The sequence below is a fragment of the Oncorhynchus gorbuscha genome, linkage group LG11 (genome assembly GCF_021184085.1).
Source record: "Oncorhynchus gorbuscha isolate QuinsamMale2020 ecotype Even-year linkage group LG11, OgorEven_v1.0, whole genome shotgun sequence".
NCBI classification, from domain to species: Eukaryota; Metazoa; Chordata; class Actinopteri; order Salmoniformes; family Salmonidae; genus Oncorhynchus; species Oncorhynchus gorbuscha.
In genome coordinates, this window is record NC_060183.1 from 42,855,533 (window position 1) to 42,879,116 (window position 23,584).

General features: G+C 43.5%; 1 protein-coding gene across 1 annotated transcript in view; it reads right to left on the minus strand.

Annotated features, from left to right (window-relative positions):
- col27a1a (collagen, type XXVII, alpha 1a) overlaps positions 1-23,584 on the minus strand; it is a 242,648-nt gene that overhangs the window by 164,977 nt on the left and 54,087 nt on the right. The window contains exons 6-8 of the mRNA XM_046369694.1: positions 18,404-18,457; positions 18,185-18,238; positions 8,474-8,518 (exon numbers count right to left, since the gene is read on the minus strand). Coding sequence (XP_046225650.1) covers positions 8,474-8,518; positions 18,185-18,238; positions 18,404-18,457 — 153 coding nt within the window. The remainder of the gene's footprint in view (positions 1-8,473; positions 8,519-18,184; positions 18,239-18,403; positions 18,458-23,584) is intronic.

Sequence of the window (23,584 nt, forward strand, 5' to 3'; positions counted from 1 at the left end):
CTTAATGAATTGGTTCTTAAAGAGCTCAGCCATGTACTTCTTGTCAGTAACAACCACATCATCAACTTTAAGGGACATGGGCAGCTGTGAGGAGGAGGGTTTATTCTTCAGGTCTTTAACCCTTTTCCAGAACTTCTTGGGGTTAGTCCCACCGAGAGAGAACTGCTCCTTAAAGTAACTAACTTTGGCCTTCCGGAGAGCCTGAGTGCACTTATTACTCATTTGCCTGAACGAGAGCCATTCAACCATGAGTATGCGTGTGCTGAGCCTTTCGCCAAGTGCAATTCTGAGGTGGAGTAACTCTGTAAGATCACGGTTGAACAAAGGGCTGAACCTTTTTTAAATAATAATTTTCTTCATGGGGGCATGTTTGTTAACAATATCACTGAAGACATCGAAAAAGGTCCAAGCGTCTTCGCCAGAGGGAATGAAGCTGATTTTATACCATTTTACAGAGGCCAGGTCATAAATGAAGGCTTACTCATTTAAGTTTTTTAGCAAGTGTCTATGACAAATCAGGACAGGACGTTTCACTGAGCAACCATTACAAACATAGGTTGTAAAAGAGTGATCACTAAGGTCATTACAGAAAACACCAGACTGGTACCTATCAGGATTATTTGTGAGAATAATATCAAGGAGAGTGGCCTCTTCTGGGTATTTGGAGTCATACCTTGTGGGATTGGTAATAATCTGAGAATGATTTTGGGAGTCCTATTGCTTTAGGACTTGGTCAGGTGGTTTAAGCATGTCCCAGTTTAGGTCTCGTAGCAGGACAAATTCAGACTAGAGGTCGACCGATTAATCGGAATGGCCGTTTAATTATGGCCGATTTCAAGTTTTCATAACAATCGGAAATCGGTATTTTTGGACACCGATTTGGCCGATTTGGCCTTCTTTTTTAAACATTTATTTAATCTTTATATAACTAGGCAAGTCAGTTAAGAACACATTCTTATTTTCAATGATGGCCTAGGAACGGTGGGTTAACTGCCTTGTTCAGGGGCAGAACGACAGATTTTTACCTTGTCAGCTCAGGGATTCAATCTTGCAACCTTACAGTTAATTAGTCTAACGCTCTAAACACCTGCCTCTCATTGCACTCCACGAGGAGCCTGCCTGTTACGCGAATACAGTAAGCCAAGGTAAGTTGCGAAATAGCCTTAAACTTATCTTATAAAAAACAATCAATCAATCATAATCACTAGTTAACTACACATGGTTGATGATACTACTAGTTTATCTAGCATGTCCTGTGTTGCATATAATCGATGCGGTGCGTATTCGCGAAAAAGGACTGTCCGTGCTCCAATGTGTACCTAACCATAAACATCAATGCCTTTCTTAAAATCAATACACATAAGTATATATTTTTAAACCTGCATATTTAGCTAAAATAAATCCAGGTTAGCAGGCAATATTAACCAGGTGAAATTGTGTCACTTCTCCTGCGTTCATTGCACGCAGAGTCAGTGTATATGCAACAGTTTGGGCCGCATAATTTGACAGAATTTTACTTAATTATGACATAACATTGAAGGTTGTGCAATGTGACAGGAATATTTAGACTTATGGATGCCACCCGTTAGATAAAATACGGTACGGTTCCATATTCCACTGAAAGAATAAACGTCTTGTTTTCGAGATGATAGTTTCCGGATTCGACCATATTAATGACCTAAGGCTCATATTTCTGTGTGCTATTATATTGTAATTAAGTCTATGATTTGATAGAGCAGTCTGACTGAGCAGTGTTAGGCACCAGCAGGCTCGTAAGCATTCATTCAAACAGCACTTTTGTGCGTTTTGCCAGCAGCTCTTCATTGTGCTTCAAGCATTGAGCTATTTATGACTTCAAGCCTATCAACTCCCGAGATTAGGCTGGTGTAATCGATGTGAAATGGCTAGCTAGTTAGCGGGGTGCATACTAATAGCTTTTCAAATGTCACTCGCTCTGAGATTTGGAGTAGTTATTCCCCTTGCTCTGTATGGGTAATGATGTTTCGAGGATGGCTGATGTCGATGTGTTCCTTGTTCGAGCCCAGGTAGCGGCGAGGAGAGGGACGGAAGCTATACTGTTACACTGGTAATACTAAAGTGCCTATAAGAACATCCAATAGTCAAAGGTATATTAAATACAAATGGTATAGAGAGAAATAGTCCTATAATTCCAATAATAACTACAACCTAAAACTTCTTACCTGGGAATATTGAAGACACATGTTCAAAGGAACCACCAGCTTTCATATGTTCTCATGTTCTGAGCAAGTAACTTAAAGGTTAACTTTTTTACATGGCACATATTGCACTTTTACTTTCTTCTCCAACACTTTGTTTTTGCATTATTTAAACAAAATTGAACATGTTTCATTATTTTATTGATTTTATTGATTTTATTGATCTATTACATTATGTTAAAATAAGTCTTCATTCAGTATTGTTGTCATTATTTCAAATAAATTAAATAAAAACATTGGCCGATTAATTGGTATCTGCTTTTTTTTGGTCCTCCAATAATCGGTATCAGCGTTGAAAAACCATAATCGGTCGACCTCTAATTCAGACTTTATGTAAGGGGCCAGGAGAGTGCTTAGGGTGCAGGTAGGGTACAGTCCAGCGCTGATGGAGGACGATAACACCCCATAACAGTCAACAAAGAGTTATTTGACAATGTAATGCTTAAAATGAGCAAATCAAATTGTTTGGGGACAGACTTGGCGGAGACAACTGAGTACTGAAGGTGATCCTTGGAAAAAGATTGCCACTCCCCCAACTTTGGAAGATCTGTCTTGCCGAAAAAGGTTATAACCAGAAAGGTTAACATCAGTATTCAAAACACTCTTCCTTAAGCACGTCTAGGTAATGACCAACACATCTGGATTGGAGCTGTGTTCCCACACTTTCAATTGATCCATTTTAGCTAATAATCTTCTAGTATTAACGTGCAGAAAACCAAGGATTTTACGAGAGCAGAAATCCGTGAAACAGATATCAGAGCACAAGTCAGAATTGGGGCTAGCAACAGTAGATGGGCCTGGGTGTACATGCACATTTCCAGATATCATCAACAGTAATACAATCAAGGCACAGCAGAGGACAGGGAAAGCTCTGCAGTGTTGATGTATGACATGAGAATGTGCATTAGATGGCAACAGGATCATATTATACAGCAATTTCATCAGGTAACATGAATACAAAGCGGCGAGAGGTGGATAGAACAGGATGGGGGGCCAAAAGTCTATGTAACCAATAGAGAGTCAGAATCCCGAACAGTCTGTTCCACGGTAGGGTAAACAAGAAAGTTCATAGTCAACAAAGCATGCAGGAGTCATGAGGCAAATAGCAAAATAGCAAAATGAACAAGGAAAAAAACGACTTGGGGACAGCCATTGTAAGATCAGAGTCACTCGCCCCAACAGTGCGTGTGGCTGGAGGTAAGCAAAAGCTCAGTAGAGAGGGGGGAGTGTGGTGGGGGTACCTGTACCAGACAGGGGGAGACAAGCCAGGGCAGCAGCTAATGGAGATCCATGATCAATACAAATACAAATAACAGCTTTTTGGTCTTTTGATTGAGGAACCATTAACACATATTTTTAACTTGACAATTAAATATAATACTATCCCTAGAGTATGGATGGCGGCCCATGTGCTTCCTTTACATAAAGGCGGCGACCCAAGTGATCTAAATAATTCTCGTCCCATTCCCAAACTATCTTAGTACCATCTCTGCTACTTCTATGATTTTAAATGATCTCGTAAATTGTTTAGATATGAAGAAACACTGTGCTGCCCTCTTCATTGACCTGTCCAAGGCATTCGACACTGTGGATCGCACCTTGCTTATTCAGAGACACTGTCTTGGATTACAACACTAGATTACAGGGTTGGTTAATGCTGGAGACACCACATATATCCTTAGAGTTGGGCAAATCATCCTTTTCCCACCAGGCCCCTATCATGTGTAATAATCTCCTAGTAACATTTCATTTGGATGTGTTGTTGTCTGTGGGTCAGTTTAGTAGAAAGGCTAAGGATTTTTACATTGATAAATGTGTTTGTTTTGTTTGATTGTTTATTGTGTATATAATACTTGCTCTTTAAGTTTGTGTTTTAAATGGTATAAAATGTTATTTTCTCTATTGTTCCCAGGGCACATTTGTGTTTTTCCCTAGTTAAATAAAAGTTAATAAGAATTTGATCCAATCAGGGCTTGGCATGGGGGATGGGATGGGCAGGTTGAAACCTAATTTCTTACAATGCAAGCGTGTTCATGTAGAACTTCCTTCGACGTGCATAGCCCCTGCACAGTGCACACAGCCTCCTATTGAAGGCCTCCCCATTCATTTGGCTTGGGCCTATGCATACAGCAGAGCCTCAGAGAAGTATAGATGAGGAGAGGTGAAAGGAGGAGCCCTCTGCCAGCCCCCATCAACATTAAATCAGTAAGGGGGTTCGAAGATATGGTATGGGAGGGTCGGGTTTGTCATTAGATGCTCCAGTCTTGTGCTCTTTGCTCTGGTAATACATCGCATTGCATCATGCAAAACAGAGTTATTACTCAATCACTGTTTGCCTCATCATTCAGACAGAAAAAAGCATTTGTTAATCTTGTCCATGCAAAAATAGTCTTAGACTGGGGAAGTAGGGGTGGAGGAGGACACAAACACACTCTCCTCATGCCTCAAGAAACTCTATCCATTGACGTCCCTTCCACAGTTTTTCTCTCTAAGGCCATTTTCCTCAAGAGGACTCCTTGCAATTAGGATGAAAATAGCCTTGATATGTTACGGATGCTCTAGAACCTTAAATAGCCTTGATGTGTTACGGACGCTCCAGAACCTTAAATAGCCTTGATGTGTTACGGACGCTCCAGAACCTTAAATAGCCTTGATATGTTACGGACGCTCCAGAACCTTAAATAGCCTTGATGTGTTACGGACGCTCCAGAACCTTAAATAGCCTTGATGTGTTACGGACGCTCCAGAACCTTAAATAGCCTTGATGTGTTACGGACGCTCCAGAACCTTAAATAGCCTTGATGTGTTACGGATGCTCCGGAACCTTAAATAGCCTGGACACTACGATGCTTATCCAGTCTCCCCCACTTCTTCCAAAGACTAACGTAGCAACAGTCAGCAAAATTGTTAAGAGGTTTTAAAAGCAATTCAATTAATGCAACAGTTGGACAATGGATGAATGTACTCCAAACCTTTTGAATTTTAAAATCCATCAGATAAAACATGTTACTGGCACGAACAAATAATGAATGGAGTTTAGGGATTTTGGTGGGAATTCAGGTATTACATTTATTGTAAAATGACATTTTTCGGGGGGACTAATATATACATGTTGTAATGGTATCAGGTATTTGTGAAATATTTTGTGTTAAAATAAAGTACATTGTATATGCTTAATTTGCATAAACATATGGTGTATTTGCAATATGAATAAATTAATATAAAGGGGTGGAACAGGGCTGCAAACACCAAAAACATGCACTGTCTAAGCTTACCTGCACTCACCACGTTCTGTTGCCTAATTCAGCAAGTGTGTCAATAGCAGTATACGATCAGATTAAAAATCAACCCGCTTGACTCTATATTACATCTATCTATACGTACATTTTTCATTTACATTTGGGTCATTTAGCAGACGCTCTTTTCCAGAGCTCATATCCAAAGTGACTTACAGTCGTGAATGTATACATTTTCCTACTCCCTTCATACTATACATTTGTCACGTGCGCTCCTTCTCCGGCCTCTAGGTCACCAGGCTGCTCATTGTGGCACACACCTGTCACCATTGTTATGCACACCTGAGCGTCATCAGACTCGCTTGGACGCCATCACTTCCCCGATTACCTTCCCTAAATATGTCACTCTGTTTGGTTCCTTCCCCAGTCATCATTGTTTCTGTTCCAGTGTCATGTATGTGTGTTGTTTGTGTTTTCTTGTTTGGTATTATGTTACGTTTATTTATTAAAACACTCACTCCCTGAACTTGCTTCCCGATTCTCAGCGCACACGTTACAACATTGTTTGCGAGTTCAGACATAATAGCACTATAAACTGAGTGTTGGTTTCAGCACATTTAATTTGTAAACATTTCAACTGTATTAAATTATAACTTTTTTTTAATTGGGCAAAAAAATCAACACACATCAAAATAATGTTACCTTCTCTTTCTTGTGATGTAATTTCCAAGACCATGCATTAAATCCCTGATGAAGCTTTAGCCTTGTTATAGATGCAACGGAAAGACAATATATTCAATTTTGACAGGTCATTACAAACATGTCTGTGGTTGTAACGTTAAAGGGAAAAAACGACAGGCACAAAGCAAGAGTAAGAAAGAGTCGCAATAAAGTGAAAATAATCAATCCAGTGAGATTTAAGTGACAAGTGGATTTTGCACCCCTCAAACACAGAAATAGATGAAATGAAAAGACATATGCTGAGATGGGAGGGGAATGCGCATTGCTACTGTTGTGTGTTCCTTGGGTTGAATCAGTATAGTGCTGCTATACAGTGATATGGTGTGAGTGGCTGTGTCTGTGTTGGATGGTGTGAGTGGCTCTGCTCTTGGAGCTGGAACAGCCCAGCCAGTCAGATCTGGCTGCCTCCAGGCATGTTTGGCTCAGCCATTTACCAACTGCTGAAAAGGGGCTGGAACTCCCAAGAGTCGATAATGGACCAGGAATCAATCTGATTGATCGATGCTTTAGCATGCCAAATCATCATCCGTTACCATGGCACTTTTGCTATCCCATAATACAGTCCATAATTTGGGCTGTTGGACATTGACGGAGAGTGGCAGACTGAGACGAGACATAATGGGTTGGAGTTGCTCTGGTCTTGGAGGTATTTTTTGCATCATGGGTCATTGATATGAGCTTTCCTATGGGACTGTAGCAGAGACATTTTGACAGAGCGACAATGCGAAGATGTTTCCAAAACGAACTGCATCATTCCAAATATCCAGCACAACATTTGATTGCCAATAGCAATTGCTTTGCAAATACACAATGTTAACTTTACACCAGTCGTGTAAAGTACTTAAGTAAAACTACATTAAAACCTCTTAAGGATCGAACCCTTTTTTCAATTTCCGTCTAAAATGACATACCCAAATCTAACTGCCTGTAGCTCAGGAACTGAAGCAAGGATATACATATTCTTGATACCATTTGAAAGGAAACACTTTGAAGTTTGTGGAAATGTGAAATTAACGTAGGAGAATATAACACATTAGGTCTGGTTAAAGATAATACAAAGAAAAAAATCATATTTTTTAATCATCTTTGAAATGCAAGAGAAAGGTAACAATGTATTATTCCAGGTTAGGTGCAATTTCGATATTTTTTGCATTGTATGTGCAACAGTTTTGACTGATCCAATGAACCATTGTATTTATGTTCAAAATGTTGAATCAAGTCTGCCCAAATGTGCCTAGTTGGTTTATTAATACATTTTCAATTTCAAAACTGTGCACTCTCCTCAAACAATAACATGGTGCTTCTACACCTGCATTGCTTGCTGTTTGAGGTTTTAGGCTGGGTTTCTGTACAGCACTTTGTAACATCAGCTGATGTAAGAAGGGCTTTATAAATAAATGTGATTTGATTTGACATAGTATTCTTTCACTGTAATAGTTTACTGTAAATTGGACAGTGCAGTTAGATTAACAAGAATTTAAACTTTCTGCCCATATCAGATATGTCTATGTCCAGGGAAATGTTCTTGTTACTTACAACTTCATGCTAATCACTTTAGCCTACATTAGCTCAACCATCCCACGGGGGGGGGGGCATTGATCCTGTGGTTAAAGTAATACTTAAGTAACACTATTTCTATTTTTGACAAGTTTTACATTTGCTTTACTACATTCCTAAAGAAAATAATGTACTTTCTACTCCATACATTTTTGCTGACACCCACAAGTACTACTACATTTGGAATGTTTAGCAGGACAGGAAAAATGTCCTATTAACAATCTTAAAGAGAAAATCCCTGGTCATCCCTACTGCATCTGATCTGGCAGACTCACTAAACACAAATTTGTAAATTATGTTGGAGTGTGCCCCTGGCTATCAGTACATTTAAAAACAAGAAAATTGTGCTGGCTGGTTTGCTTAATATAAGGAATTTGATATTATTTATACTTTTACTTTTCCTACTTAAGTATATTGAAAACCAAACACCTTTATACTTTTACTCAAGTAGTATTTTACTGGGTGACATTCCCTTCTCTCAAGTATGACAGTTTTACTCAAGTACCACTGCTTTATACCCACATAAGTAAGCATTGGCCTTATGCACATCATAAAAGGAGATGTGGGATTAGGGATATTTTTGTTATCTCCGCATTTATGTACTATCAAAACAGTGCCTTCTGTGTATGTAGAGGTGTACCATGGCATGTGGTAACCAGTTATAACTGAGTTTTTACTGGATATGAACTACTTAATACTCACAGGCTCTCCTGTGTGACCAGGTGGACCAGGATGCCCTCTCTGTCCCTGAGGAGAGAAACACAAAGAAATGAGTACCACGCATAGAGACAAATTGAGAGAGAGCAAGTGAGAAATTATAGATTGAAACAGTTCAAGAAATGAGGTAAAATCTGAGAGAACACTGAAGAATTATGAAAGGGCACACGCAGCGAGAGTACTGCAGTCACGGAACACTAGCTAACACTGTACTCCCTGTTCTTCTTGTTCACCCACATATCTACACACGACCCTAACTCAATCACCAAGTTTGCTGACGACATGATAATGGTAAGCCTGATTACCAACAACGGCACGACTGTCTACAGGGAGGGCTAGAGCCTTGGTGGAGTTGTGTCAGGAAAATAACCTCCTTCTCAAAATAAAAAACAAAGGAGCTGATAGTGGACTACAGGAGACAGAAGAGGAAATGTGCCCCCATCCACATCGATGGGGCACAGTGGAGAGGGTCAAGAGCTTCAAGTTCCTTGATGTGCACATCACTGAGGACCTGCAATGGTCCCACCACACCGACTCAACATCAGGTAGCTGTAGAAATGTGGCATGGCCTATAAGAAAATTACAAACTTCTATAGATGCACCATTGAGAGCATTCTGTCAGGCAGCATCATCGCCTGGTACAGCAACTGCACGGCCCTAAACCTAATGGTTTTCCAGTGGGTTGTAGCGTCAGCTCAATGCATCACCGGAGGCACACTGCCTGCCCTCCACTCTGTGTCAAAGGATGGCCAAGAAGTTCATCAAGGACCTCAGCCATCCGAGTCATGATCTGTTCACTCTGCTACCATTTAACAGAAAGAGACAGTACAGGTGCATCAAAGCCGAGACCGAAAGACTGAAAAACAGCTTCTATCTCCAGGCCATCAAACTGTTGAACAGTCATCATGCCATCTCCTGTAGTAAGTAGTACTCCTGTAGTAAGTAAGAGACACATATAGACTCACTCAGTAACACAAAACCCATACACACAAGCTCACACACCTCATACTCAAATATACTTCCTAATTAATAATGGCGCCGGAGGGGATGGCTGTTGTTTTCTTAGCATTGTTTGTAACTCATTTTGTGCATAATGTTGCTGCTATTGTCTCTTATGACCCAAAAAGAGCTTCTGGATGTCAGAATAGCAATTACTCACATTGAACTGGACAAAGATTTTCTTTAATGAGTCCGAAGCGAAGGAAATACAATTTTGTCCAAACAGGGCCCAAGTCCCCATCATCAGCGTGAAGAAAAGACGAAGGAAAAGGGGGTGGAGGTGGACTCCCTTGGAAGAATTTGCAGACGAGTAGGTAAACCACCACTACTCTCCGTATTATTGGCTCACGTGCAATCATTGGAAAACAAACTGGACGATCTACGATTAAGACTATCCTAACAATGGGACATTAAAAACTGTCACATCTTATGTTTCACCGAGACGTGGCTGAACGACAACGCGGATAATAAAGAGCTGGCTGGCTTTGCCGTGCTTCGGGCAGGACAGATAAGCTATGTCTGGTAAGACAAGGGGCGGGGGCGTGTGTCTATTTGTCAATAACTGCTGGTGCGCAATGTCTAATATTAAAGAAGTCTTGTGGTATTGCTCACCTGAGGTAGAATATCTTATGATAACCTGTAGACCACAATATTTACCAAGAGAGTTCTCATCTATATTATTCGCATACGTTTATTTCATGTCAGAAACCGATCCTGGCACTAAGACTGCACTCAATAAGCTGTGAAAGGCCATAAGCAAACAAGAAAATGCTCATCCAGAAGCGGCGCTCCTACTGGCCGGTGACTTTAAAGCAGGCAAACTTAAATCCGTTTCACCTAATTTCTACTCTCATGTCACAAGTAACCAGAAGAAAAAAAAACTCTAGACCACCTTTACTTCCACACACGGAGACGCATAAAAAGCTCTCCCTCGCACTCCACTTGGCAAATCTGACCATAATTAAATCCTCCTGATTCCTGCTTACAAAACCTAAAGCAGGAAGTACCAGTGACTCACACAATACGGAAATGGTCAGATGACACGGATGCTATGCTACAGGACTGTTTTGCTAGCACAGACTGAAATAAGTTCCGGGACTCATCCAATGGCATTGAGGAGAATACCACCTCAGTCACCAGATTCATCAATAAGTGCTTCGACGACGTCGTCCCCACAGTGACCGTACGTACATTTCCCAACCAGAAGCCATGGTTTTCAGGCAGCATCCACACTGAGCTAAAAGCTAGAGCTTCTGTTTTCAAGGAGCGGGACAATAATCCGGACACTTATAAGAAATCCTCTATGTTTTCAGACAAACCATCAAACAGGCAAAGTGTCAATACAGGACTACGATTGAATCCTGCTACACTGGTTCTGACACTCGTCGGATGTGGCAGGGCTTGAAAAATATTACAGACTACAAAGGGAAACTCAGCCACGAGCTGCCCAGTGACACGAGCCTACCAGACAAGCTAAATGCTTTTTTGTGCTTACATCGATGCAAGCAACACTGAAGCATGCATGAAAGCACCAGCTGTTCTGGGCGACAGTGTGATCACGCTCTCCGTAGCCAATTTGAGAAAGACCTTTATACCGGTCAATATTCACAAAGCCGTGCATGATATGAGTACCGATCCTGGTAATCTAGACGGATTAGCAGGTAGGGTACTCATATCATGCGCGGATCAACTGTTCTTCAACCTCTCCCTGACCAAGTCTGTAATACCTACATGTTTTAAACAGGCCGCCATAGTCCCTGTGACAAAGAAAGCAAAGGTAACCTCGCTAAATGGGCTCCTGAGTGGCGCAGCAGTCTAAGGCACTGCATCTCAGTGCTAGAGACGTCACTACAGACCCTGGTTCGATCCCAGGTATTACAACCGGGAGTGCCATAGGGTGGCTCATAATTGGCACAGTGTCATCCGGGTTAGGGGAGGGTTTTGGGACCTGTTCTCTTCACTATTTATATAAACACCACAGGTCAATCTGTTACAAATGTTAAACTTAATCTAAATGGGCATGATACTGTTAAATATTCTACTGCCCCGACTGTTGATCTGGCTGTGTCAAAACCACAGTCAGATTTTATAGCTATTGAATGAAGGAATCTCTTGCTGATTTAGAACTTGTGCTGAACACAGGCAAAACTAAATACATGCTGTTTTTAAACTCTCATAAGAATGTTACAGATTAACTACATGTTCACTCAATAGATGGTTCAAACGTGTTCCCGCATATACAGATGAAGTCGGAGGTTTACATATTGTCATGTTTTGTCTTATATTGTCTTGTCATTATGCTTTCCCTTCTGTTCGTTTCCCCCTGCTGGTCTTATTAGGTTCGTTCCCTTTTTCTATCCCTCTCTCTCTCCCTCCCTCTCTCTCCTCTCTCTATCGTTCCGTTCCTGCTCCCAGCTGTTCCTCATTCTCCTACTCACTCATTTAGTCTTTCCACACCTGTTCCCTATCTTGTCCTCTGATTAGAGTCCCTATTTCTCCCCCTGTTTTCCGTTTCTGTCCTGTCGGATCCTTGTATATTGTTCACCGTGCTGTGTCTGTCTCGCCCTGTCGTGTCTTGTTTCCCTCAGATGCTGCGTGTGAGCAGGTGTCTGAGTCTGCTACGGTCGGTGCCTTCCCGAGGCAACCTACAGCTTATGGTCGAGTCTCCAGTCTGTCCTCGTCACTACGAGTGGAATTAGTTTTTTATGTTTTGTTTTCTGCTCCGATTTGTCTAGGAGTATTGCCTATTTCCTTTACTGGAATAAAGACTCTGTTTTCGCCAAGTCGCTTTTGGGTCCTCATTCACCTGCATAACAGAAGGATCCGACCAAGAATGGACCCAGCGACTATGGATTCTCTCTACTCTACTCTCGAGTTCCAGGGAGCGATGCTCGGCAGACACGAGCAGGAATTGTCTGCTGCTCGGCATGCCGTTGAGACCCTGGCCGCTCAGGTCTCCGACCTCTCAGGACAGTATCAGAGTCTTCGTCTCGTGCCACCAGCTACTTCCGGGTCTTCCGAGCCTCCGGAACCTAGGGTTAATAACCCCCCATGTTATTCTGGGCAGCCCACTGAGTGCCGCTCCTTTCTCACCCAGTGTGATATAGTGTTCTCTCTCCAACCCAACACATACTCTAGAGAGAGAGCTCGGATTGCCTACGTCATATCACTCCTTACTGGTCGGGCTCGGCAGTGGGGCACAGCTATCTGGGAGGCAAGCGCTGAGTGTACTAACAATTATCTGAACTTTAAAGAGGAGATGATAAGGGTCTTTGATCGTTCAGTTTTTGGGAAAGAAGCTTCCTGGTCCCTGTCTTCCCTATGTCAAGGTAATCGATCCATAACGGATTACTCTATAGAGTTTCGCACTCTTGCTGCCTCCAGTAACTGGAACGAGCAGGCGTTGCTCGCTCGTTTTCTGGAGGGACTCCACGCTAAGGTTAAGGATGAGATTCTCTCTCGGGAGGTTCCATCCAGCGTGGATTCTTTGATTGAACTCGCTATTCGCATTGAACGACGGGTAGATCTTCGTCACCGAGCTCATAGAAGAGAGCTCGCGTTAACTGTGTCTCCCCTCTCCGACACTACCATCTTTCCCCACTGACTCAGGTGTTGAGCCCATGCAGCTGGGGGTATTCGCATTTCGACTAAGGAGAGGGAACGGAGAATCACCAACCGCCTCTGTCTCTATTGCGGTTCCGCTGGTCATTTTGTCATTTCATGTCCAGTTAAAGGCCAGAGCTCATCAGTAAGTGGAGGGCGACTGATAAGCGCTACTAGACGGTCCTCTCCGTCAAGTACCTGTACTACCTTACCGGTCCATCTACGCTGGACCGGATCGGCAGCTTCCTGCAGTGCATTAATAGACTCTGGGGCGGAGGGCTGTTTTATGGACGAAGCCTGGGCTCGGGAACATGACATTCCTCTCAGACAGTTAGGGGAGCCCACGGTCATGTTTGCCTTGGATGGTAGTCCTCTCCCCAGTATATTATGTGAAACACTACCTTTAACCCTCACTGTATCTGGTAACCATAGTGAGACTATTTCTTTTTTGATTTTTTGTTCACCTTTTACACCTGTTGTTTTGGGTCATCCCTGGCTTGTGTGTCATAATCCTTCTTTTGATTGGTCTAGTAATTCTATCCTTTCCTGGAACGTTTCTTGTCATGTGAAGTGTTTAATGTCTGCTATTTCTCCTGTTTGTTCTGCTCCCTCTTCACAGGAGGAACCTGGTGATTTGACAGGAGTGCCGGAGGAATATCATGGTCTGCGCACGGTCTTCAGTCGGTCCAGAACCAACTCCCTTCCTCCTCACCGGTCGTATGATTGTTGTTCTGATCTCCTCAAGAAGCGTTTTGCATCCGCTCCTATCCTTGTTGCACCTGACGTCACTAAACAGTTTATTGTCGAGGTTGACGCGTCGGGGGTGGGCGTGGGAGGCATTCTGTCCCAGCGCTCCGATACTGACGATGGGGTCCACCCTTGCGCGTATTTTTCTCATCGCCTGTCACCGTCGGAACGTAACTATGATGTGGCTAACCGTGAACTGCTCGCCATCCGTTTAGCCCTAGGCAAATGGCGACAGTGGTTGGAGGGGGCGACCGTTCCTTTTGTCGTTTGGACTGACCAAAGGAACCTTGAGTACATCCGTTCTGACAAACGACTGAATGCGCGTCATGCTCGTTGGGCGTTGTTTTTCGCTCGTTTCGAGTTCGTTATTTCTTATTGCCCGGGTACTAAGAACACCAAGCCTCATGCTTTATCCCGTCTCTTTAGTTCTTCTGTGGCTTCTACTGTTCCCGAGGGATCCTTCCTGTTGGGCGTGTTGTCGGGTTGACTGTCTGGGGAATTGAGAGACAGGTTAAGCAAGCACTCACGCACACTGCGTCGCCGCGCGCTTGTCCTAGTAACCTTCTTTTCGTTCCTGTTTCTACTCGTCTGGCTGTTCTTCAGTGGGCTCACTCTGCCAAGTTAGCTGGCCATCCCGGCGTTCGAGGTACTCTTGCTTCTATTCGCCAGCGCTTTTGGTGGCCTACTCAGGAGCGTGACACGCGCCGTTTCGTGGCTGCGTGTTCGGACTGCGCGCAGAATAAGTCTGGTAATTTTTTTTCTGCTTCTGCTCCTGGTCTTGCTGGGTCTCAGTCTGTTCCCTGCCACCGCATCTCTCCTGTTCTTGTTCCTGCCCTTGCTGTGTCTCAGTCTGTCCCTAGTTGTTACTCTCCTGGCCTGTTTGGTCCTGTTTGCTCTAAAGCTTTCAGTTCTCTACCCGTGTCTCATTTTTTTTTTTAGAGTAGTACCCTAGTTTCCCTTTTTTTTCGTTTTCCGTTACGGTCCTGAGGAGAGGAGTTGGGTTCTTTCTCGGGACGTGCTGGACCGTTTGTGATCTATGATTTCCTCCGTTGCCGCCAGTGTTCCTCCTCGAGAGCGCCAGGAGGCGCTCGGTGAGTGGGGGGGTACTGTCATGTTTTGTCTTATATTGTCTTGTCATTATGCTTTCCCTTCTGTTAGTTTCCCCCTGCTGGTCTTATTAGGTTCGTTCCCTTTTTCTATCCCTCTCTCTCTCCCTCCCTCTCTCTCTCTCCTCTCTCTATCGTTCCGTTCCTGCTCCCAGCTGTTCCTCATTCTCCTACTCACTCATTTAGTCTTTCCACACCTGTTCCCTATCTTGTCCTCTGATTAGAGTCCCTATTTCTCCCCTTGTTTTCCGTTTCTGTCCTGTCGGATCCTTGTATATTGTTCACCGTGCTGTGTCTTTGTCTCGCCCTGTCGTGTCTTGTTTCCCTCAGATGCTGCGTGTGAGCAGGTGTCTGAGTCTGCTACGGTCGGTGCCTTCCCGAGGCAACCTACAGCTTATGGTCGAGTCTCCAGTCTGTCCTCGTCACTACGAGTGGAATTAGTTTTTTATGTTTTGTTTTCTGCTCCGATTTGTCTAGGAGTATTGCCTATTTCCTTTACTGGAATAAAGACTCTGTTTTCGCCAAGTCGCTTTTGGGTCCTCATTCACCTGCATAACACATATACTTAGGTCATACATACACAAGTCATTAAAACTCGTTTTTCAAACACTCCACACATTTTTTGTGAACAAACTATAGTTTTGGCCAGTCGGTTAGGACATCTACTTTATGCATGATAAAAGGAAGTTTTTCAAACAATTGTTTACAGACAGATTATTTAAATTATCATTCACTGTATCACAATTCCAGTGGGTCAGAAGTTTACATACACTAAGTAGACTGTGCCTTTAAACAGCTTGTAAATTTCCAGAAAATGATGTCATGGTTTTAGAAGCTTCTGATAGGCTAATTGACATCATTTGACTGAATTGGAAGTGTACCTGTGCCTCTTTGCTTAACATCATGGGAAAATCAAAAGAAATCAGCCAAGACCTCAGAAACAAAATTGGAGACCTCCACAAGTCTGGTTCATCCTTGGGAGCTATTTCCAAACGCCTAAAGGTACCATGTTCATCTGTACAAACAATAGTACGCAAGTGTAAACACCATGGGACCACGCAGCCATCATACCGCTCAGGAAGGAGATGCGTTCTGTCTCCTAGAGATGAACCTACTTTGGTGCAAAAAGTGCAAATCAATCCCAGAACCACAGCAAAGGACCTTGTGAAGATGCTGGAGAAAACAGGTACAAAAGTATCTATATCCACAGTAAAACAAGTCCTATATCGACATAACATGAAAGGCCGCTCAGCAAGGGAGAAGCCCCTGCTCCAAAACCGCCATAAAAAATCCAGACTATGGTTTTCAACTGCACATGGGGACAAAGATCATACTTTTTGGAGAAATGTCCTCTGGTCTGATGAAACAAAAATATAAATGGTTTGGCAATAATGACCATCGTTATGTTTGGAGGTAAAAGGGGGATGCTTGCAAGCCATATTGTGGGGGTGCTTTGCTGCAGGAGGGACTGGTGCACTTCACAAAATAGATGTCATCATGAGGCATTAAAATTATGTGGATATATTGAAGCAACATCTCAAGACATCAGTCAGGAAGTTAAAGCTTGTTTGCAAATGGGTCTTTCAAATGCGCAATGACCACAAGCATTCTTCCAAAGTTGTGGCAAAATGACTTAAGGACAAAAAAGTCAGGGTATTGGAGTGGCCATCACAAAGCCCTGACCTCAATCCTATAGAAAATGTGTGGGCAGAACTGAAAAAGCGTGTGCGAGCAACGAGGGCTACAAACCTGACTCAGTTACACCAGCTCTGTCAGGAGGAATGGGCCAAAATTCAGTCAACGTATTGTGGGAAGCTTGTGGAAGGCTACCTGAACCGTTTGACCCAAGTTAAACAATTTAGAGGCTATGCTACCAAATACTAATTCCAGCCAAAACCATTATCTCAGCCAATCATGGTTAGCGGCATGTCTTTTTCTGTGGCTAAACCAACTTAGCTCGTCATTTAACAATTGTATTCGTATTTACAGATGGCATACAGTACAAGCTTGTTATTAAGGCACATGAAAGTTCACATGTTCCAGAATTCATTTCTGCCAAAAAACACGTTTTGATAGAAAATAAATGTTGATGTTCAAATGCTTCTCCTGTGAAGTAGTGATGTGTGACATTCGCCTAGTTTCCTGAAACAAGTTGCATATGTCTGATGTATTATCCCTTGACAACGTGTGCCTGTGTCATAACAAATTGATTAACTCTACTAAACTCATAATGTGTCAAGGGTAGTAGTTTACGTTGTCATCAGACTTCCACACACACAGAGAAAATCCAATCCAACAGAACCTCTGTCCAAGTTCCGAGATCAATTTCCTAGAAGTATGAATCACCCCAGTCAAGCCTTTCCTGCTCATTATGACACCAGTGACTTACAACAGTATGTCCCCCCTCCTCCCGCTGACAGTATGAACCTCCTCCCCCCCTCTCCTTCATTCCGAACAAAACTGTAGCCGACCCAGCTGACACAGATTGTAGAAGTGGTGAGCACAGCAGAGCTGCTGGCATGGGTCAGTACCTCATGGGTCTCCCATTCACTGCCAGTTGTGACACAGCCTGGGATTGAACCCAGGTCTGTTGTTAAGCCTCCAAGCACTGCGATGCAGTGCCTTAGACTGCTCACTCTCTCTGGAGGCCCCCACAAATGGATTTTAACAAACAATTGGTCCCCCAAAAAATGTGGCCCTCCGTTGAATTTCAAAATCCCGATGTGGCCCTCAAGCCAAAACGTTTGACCACCCCTGTTATAGAGCAACAAAGCATGAGGAGAGAGAGAATAGAATCTCCTGCAGGTCAAAAAGGGACTCACACACACAGAGAGAGTGAGAGCAAGAGAGAAAAACAGAGGAGAGAGAAGATATATAATAGTGACTCTGACTCATACCGAACTGTCTTTTCTTACTCGTTTTATTAATGGTCATGTTCTAGCATATTTGGCTGACTGATGTTATGACCTCACACACACATTGTGCAGAGATGATTCTTTCTTGGTCCAAACGTGTGTTTGTATGCATTTGGAGTACTAGACATGTGTGTGTGTGTGTGCGCACATTTATGTGCGTGTCTGCGTGTCTGGGCCACATTGCAGCTCACATCTTGACATAGATAGGGACCCATTCCAGCTCACAAAATGAGACTCCAGTTATATGGGCTTTCTGACGAGAAAGTAGTAGAGGATGAGAGGCAATGAGGTATGAAGCAAACAATAGGTGAGTGTCTGTCTCTTACCTTTCGACCAGCCTGGCCGAGTAGTCCAACTTGGCCAAGAATACCTGGGTCTCCCTGAAAGACAGTCAAACAAATACATATAAATACATATCATGTCAATACACAACCTAGATTCAACTTAGACTAAACTTGAATAGAATATGATTTTATTGTACTTGATAAGTATACTGTTTGCTGGTCAAGGTGAAGTTAGGGAAGGGCAGGGGGGGGGGGGCTTACCTTCTCTCCTTTAGCGGCTGTTCCAGATGAGAGACCAGAGTCTCCTTTCCTCCCCTGAGAAAAACACAGAGAAAGAGGACCAATTAGTGATACTTAAAAAAAACAAGCACACTTATTCACACTGACACATACAACCACCTAACAGTGATACTTGGTTATTTGGTCCTATTTTACCATACATAGTTAAACGTTATGCAGTACCGCAGTGTGTACCTATACTGTAATTACACTGCATTTACATGGATACTATCAATTGGGTTTGATATAAGGTATCATGAAGTGGGACCATAGAGTGGAAAAAAACTCCTCTCTTCACACATGGGAATGCTAAGTTCATTACCTCATTTTTGACAGCTTTTGAGGCCTAATCAATTAATGAATCATCATCTATCAATATGATTGTCACAAGATATTAGCAACAACCTGCTCAAACAGCTAGTGACCAGAGTGGAAGGAGTGAAAGCAACCCTCCCTGGACACATGGGAAACCTTATGATTGTAGCAGTCTTTTCACATGGGAAACCCCATCTACAGACTGTCTCAAGATCACTCTGTGGTGAGATTTCTCCCCAGCGGTCTTCCTGCCAGACAAAACAGGGATTCATTGTTGGAGTAAAGAGAACCGTAATGGGTCTCTACACTTCAGATGGAAATTTAACTCACCGTATGGACTTCTTTTTCACAAAGAGCTCCTGTGATTTACAACTTTTTCTGTATTAAGGGGTGATGAAAGAGCACAATCGGGGAGAGCTCCTGAACATCAAACACTTTGAAAACGTTCCCTCAACACACCTGCTTAACGAAGCGAGCAGCTCTGACTCTACACTCCACCCCCCATGCAAGGATCATTTATGTTGCTCAACTGGAGACATTGTTGCTTTGACGTACTACGTAAACTAGTAGGCAGCAGCTACTCTTCCTAGGGTCCAGCAAAATGAAGGCAGTAATATATAATACATTCACAACAGACAGCAGTTGTACAGGTCAAACATAAGTACAGGTATGCGTTTTCAGAATTTACATTACGTGTGTGCTCTCTGGCCCCGACTCTACTACCACATATCTACAGTGCAACACAAAATCCATGTGTGCCTGTGTGTATGTCATCCTGTGTGTGTATGCATGTGTCTAGGTCTATGTTTGTGTTGCTTCACAGTCCCCGCTGTTCCATAAGGCGTATTTTTATCTCTTTTTTAAAATCAAATTTTACTGCTTGCATCAGTTACTTTATGTGGAATAGAGTTCCATGTAGTCATTGCTCTAAATCAAATCAAATTGATATAGCCCTTCTTACATCAGCTGATATCTCAAAGTGCCTTACAGAAACCTAGCCTAAAACCCCAAACAGCAAGCAATACAGGTGTAGAAGCACGGTGGCTAGGAAAAACTCCAAAACCTAGGAAGAAACCTAGAGAGGAACCAGGCTATGAGGGGTGGCCAGTCCTCTTCTGGCCAGTCCTTAACATGGCACAAGCGCATTCGCACTGAGTTGAGCAACACAAATGAGGAAAGTGATGGTGGATGTATTCTAGAGATGTTTTTATTAAATGTATGAGTTTCATAACATCGCGGAAGGACCGCAGTTGTATAGGTATACTTTTTCCAGAATTGACATTTTTACAAGTATTGGCTGATGTTGACTCAATGTTGCATAGCCACAGTAAGTATGGGTGTTGAAGGTGCTGCAGCACCCCCTGGTGGTTAAATGGTAAAACTGTAATTTGTGTTGCAGTAAAATAAAACATACATTACATTACTGACATAAATGATAATGTTTTTGGGGTAGGGAATGGGAAAAAAAATCATGGAATATTTATATATGGGGCCCATTCTGCATGGAGAGCTCTCAGCTCTGTTTTGTAAAAGGTGCACTCATGATATGCTCTTATCTATTCAGTTGTGGGGATTTGAGTCAGACACATGCTCTGCTGTACAATAGACAGTTTAGTTTGTGTTGAGTCAAGTCTCTCTCTACTTCTCTGTCCCTCTCCCCTCTCTCTCTCCCTTTTCTATTCTCTCCCACTTGTGGTGGATATCAAGTGATCTGGGGGGCAGGTAGCCTAGTGGTTGGAGAGTTGGGCCAGTAACTGAAAGGTTGCTGGATTGAATCCTTGAGCTGACAAGGTAAAAAATATTTTGTTCTGCCCCTGAACAAGGCAGTTAACCCACTGGTCCCCAGTCGGCTGTCATTGTAAATAAGAATTTGTTTTTAACTGACTTGCCAAGTTAAATAAAACTGGAGCAGTGCTCGCAATTAGTTTTTCACTTCTGTTTTCTACTAGTTTACAATTCTAAACTTGTCAAAAAAGGAATGGAAACAATATGTAATAAGTAGCATGGCATTCTCTCACCCTCAGCTCGCAGACCTGCTCCTGCCCATGTCAAAGGTCTGCTCCTGCCCATGTCAAAGGCCTGCTCCTGCCCATAGCAAACAACACAGTGCTGGGATCAGCCCAGTGAGTGGTGCTTTCCTCCCGCTGGTGCTGGATAGAGGTGAATGCTTTTCTCCAATTTTTGTCCATTTGTGCTCAGTTTTAATAGTCTTAGTTACAACATCCCTCTCTTTATCTCTCTCCATTGTAATTATGAAGTACAAAGACATTTGCACTCTGTTCACAACAGTCTTTTCCGAGGCACATAAGTTTAAAATTTGAGTTTCATGTTTGGGGAAGCTTACAATTTATCCTACCATTTCTACCGATCTGCGCGCCAGATATGATTTTCATATGTGCATTTTCGAGGAACAATTTCACATAAATAATAACCGTTTAGTTATTCAAAATCATTGTCACATGGTTGAGAATACAAATCGTAATAAAAAGGTTAAAATGCCACTAATGGAGAGCACCTGTCATGTTTTGTCTTATATTGTCTTGTCATTTTGCTTTCCCTTCTGTTCGTTTTCCCCCTGCTGGTCTTATTAGGTTCGTTCCCTTTTTTCTCTCTCCCTCCCTCTCTCTCTTCTCTCTATCGTTCCGTTCCTGCTCCCAGCTGTTCCTATTCCCCTACTCAATCATCTAGTCTTTTCACACCTGTTCCCTATCTTGTCCTCTGATTAGAGTCCCTATTTCTCCCCTTGTTTTCCGTTTCTGTCCTGTCGGATCCTTGTATATTGTTCACCGTGCTGTGTCTTTGTCTCGCCCTGTCGTGTCTTGTTTCCCTCAGATGCTGCGTGTGAGCAGGTGTCTGAGTCTGCTACGGTCGGTGCCTTCCCGAGGCAACCTACAGTGAATGGTCGAGTCTCCAGTCTGTCCTCGTCACTACGAGTGGAATTAAGTTTTTTATGTTTTGTTTTCTGCTCTGATTGTCCAGGAGTATTGCCTATTTCCTTTACTGGAATAAAGACTCTGTTTTCGCCAAGTCGCTTTTGGGTCCTCATTCACCTGCATAACAGAAGGATCCGACCAAGAATGGACCCAGCGACTACAGATTCTCGTAACACTGCCGTCGAGATCCAAGGAGCCATGCTCGGCAGACACGAGCAGGAATTGTCTGCTGCTCGTCATGCCGTTGAGAACCTGGCCGCTCAGGTTTCCGACCTCTCTGGACAGTTCCAGAGTCTTCGTCTCGTGCCACCTGCTACTTCCTGGTCTGCCGAGCCTCCCGGAACCTAGGGTTAATAACCCACCTTGTTACTCCGGGCAGCCCACGGAGTGCCGCTCCTTTCTCACCCAGTGTGATATTGTGTTCTCTCTCCAACCCAACACATACTCTAGAGAGAGAGCTCGGGTTGCTTACGTCATATCACTCCTTACTGGCCGGGCTCGAGAGTGGGGCACAGCTATCTGGGAGGCAAGGGCTGATTGTTCTAACAATTACCTGAACTTTAAAGAGGAGATGATTCGGGTTTTTGATCGTTCAGTTTTTGGTAGGGAGGCTTCTAGGGCCCTGGCTTCCCTATGTCAAGGTGATCGATCCATAACGGATTACTCTATAGAGTTTCGCACTCTTGCTGCCTCTAGTGACTGGAACGAGCCGGCGCTGCTCGCTCGTTTTCTGGAGGGACTCCACGCAGAGGTTAAAGATGAGATTCTCTCCCGGGAGGTTCCTTCCAGTGTGGACTCTTTGATTGCACTCGCTATCCGCATAGAACGACGGGTAGATCTTCGTCACCAAGCTCGTGGAAGAGAGCTCGCGTTAACGGTGTTTCCCCTCTCCGCATCGCAACCATCTCCCTCCTCTGGCTCAGAGACTGAGCCCATGCAGCTGGGAGGTATTCGCATCTCGACTAAGGAGAGGGAACGGAGGATCACCAACCGCCTGTGCCTCTATTGCGGACTTGCTGGACATTTTGTCAATTCATGTCCAGTAAAGCCAGAGCTCATCAGTAAGCGGAGGGCTACTGGTGAGCGCTACTACTCAGGTCTCTCCATCAAGATCCTGTACTACTATGTCGGTCCATCTACGCTGGACCGGTTCGGGTGCTACATGCAGTGCCCTGATAGACTCTGGGGCTGAGGGTTGTTTTATGGACGAAGCATGGGCTCGGAAACATGACATTCCTCTCAGACAGTTAGGGAAGCCTACGCCCATGTTCGCCTTAGATGGTAGTCATCTCCCCAGTATCAGATATGAGACACTACCTTTAACCCTCACAGTATCTGGTAACCACAGTGAGACTATTTCCTTTTTGATTTTTCGTTCACCTTTTACACCTGTTGTTTTGGGTCATCCCTGGCTAGTATGTCATAATCCTTCTATTAATTGGTCTAGTAATTCTATCCTATCCTGGAACGTTTCTTGTCATGTGAAGTGTTTAATGTCTGCTATCCCTCCCGTTTCTTCTGTCCCCACTTCTCAGGAGGAACCTGGCGATTTGACAGGAGTGCCGGAGGAATATCATGATCTGCGCACGGTCTTCAGTCGGTCCCGAGCCAACTCCCTTCCTCCTCACCGGTCGTATGATTGTAGTATTGATCTCCTTCCGGGGACCACTCCTCCTCGGGGTAGACTATACTCTCTGTCGGCTCCCGAACGTAAGGCTCTCGAGGATTATTTGTCTGTGTCTCTTGACGCCGGCACCGTAGTGCCTTCTTCCTCCCCTGCCGGGGCGGGGTTTTTTATTGTTAAGAAGAAGGACGGTACTCTGCGCCCCTGCGTGGATTATCGAGGGCTGAATGACATAACGGTTAAGAATCGTTATCCGCTTCCCCTTATGTCATCAGCCTTCGAGATTCTGCA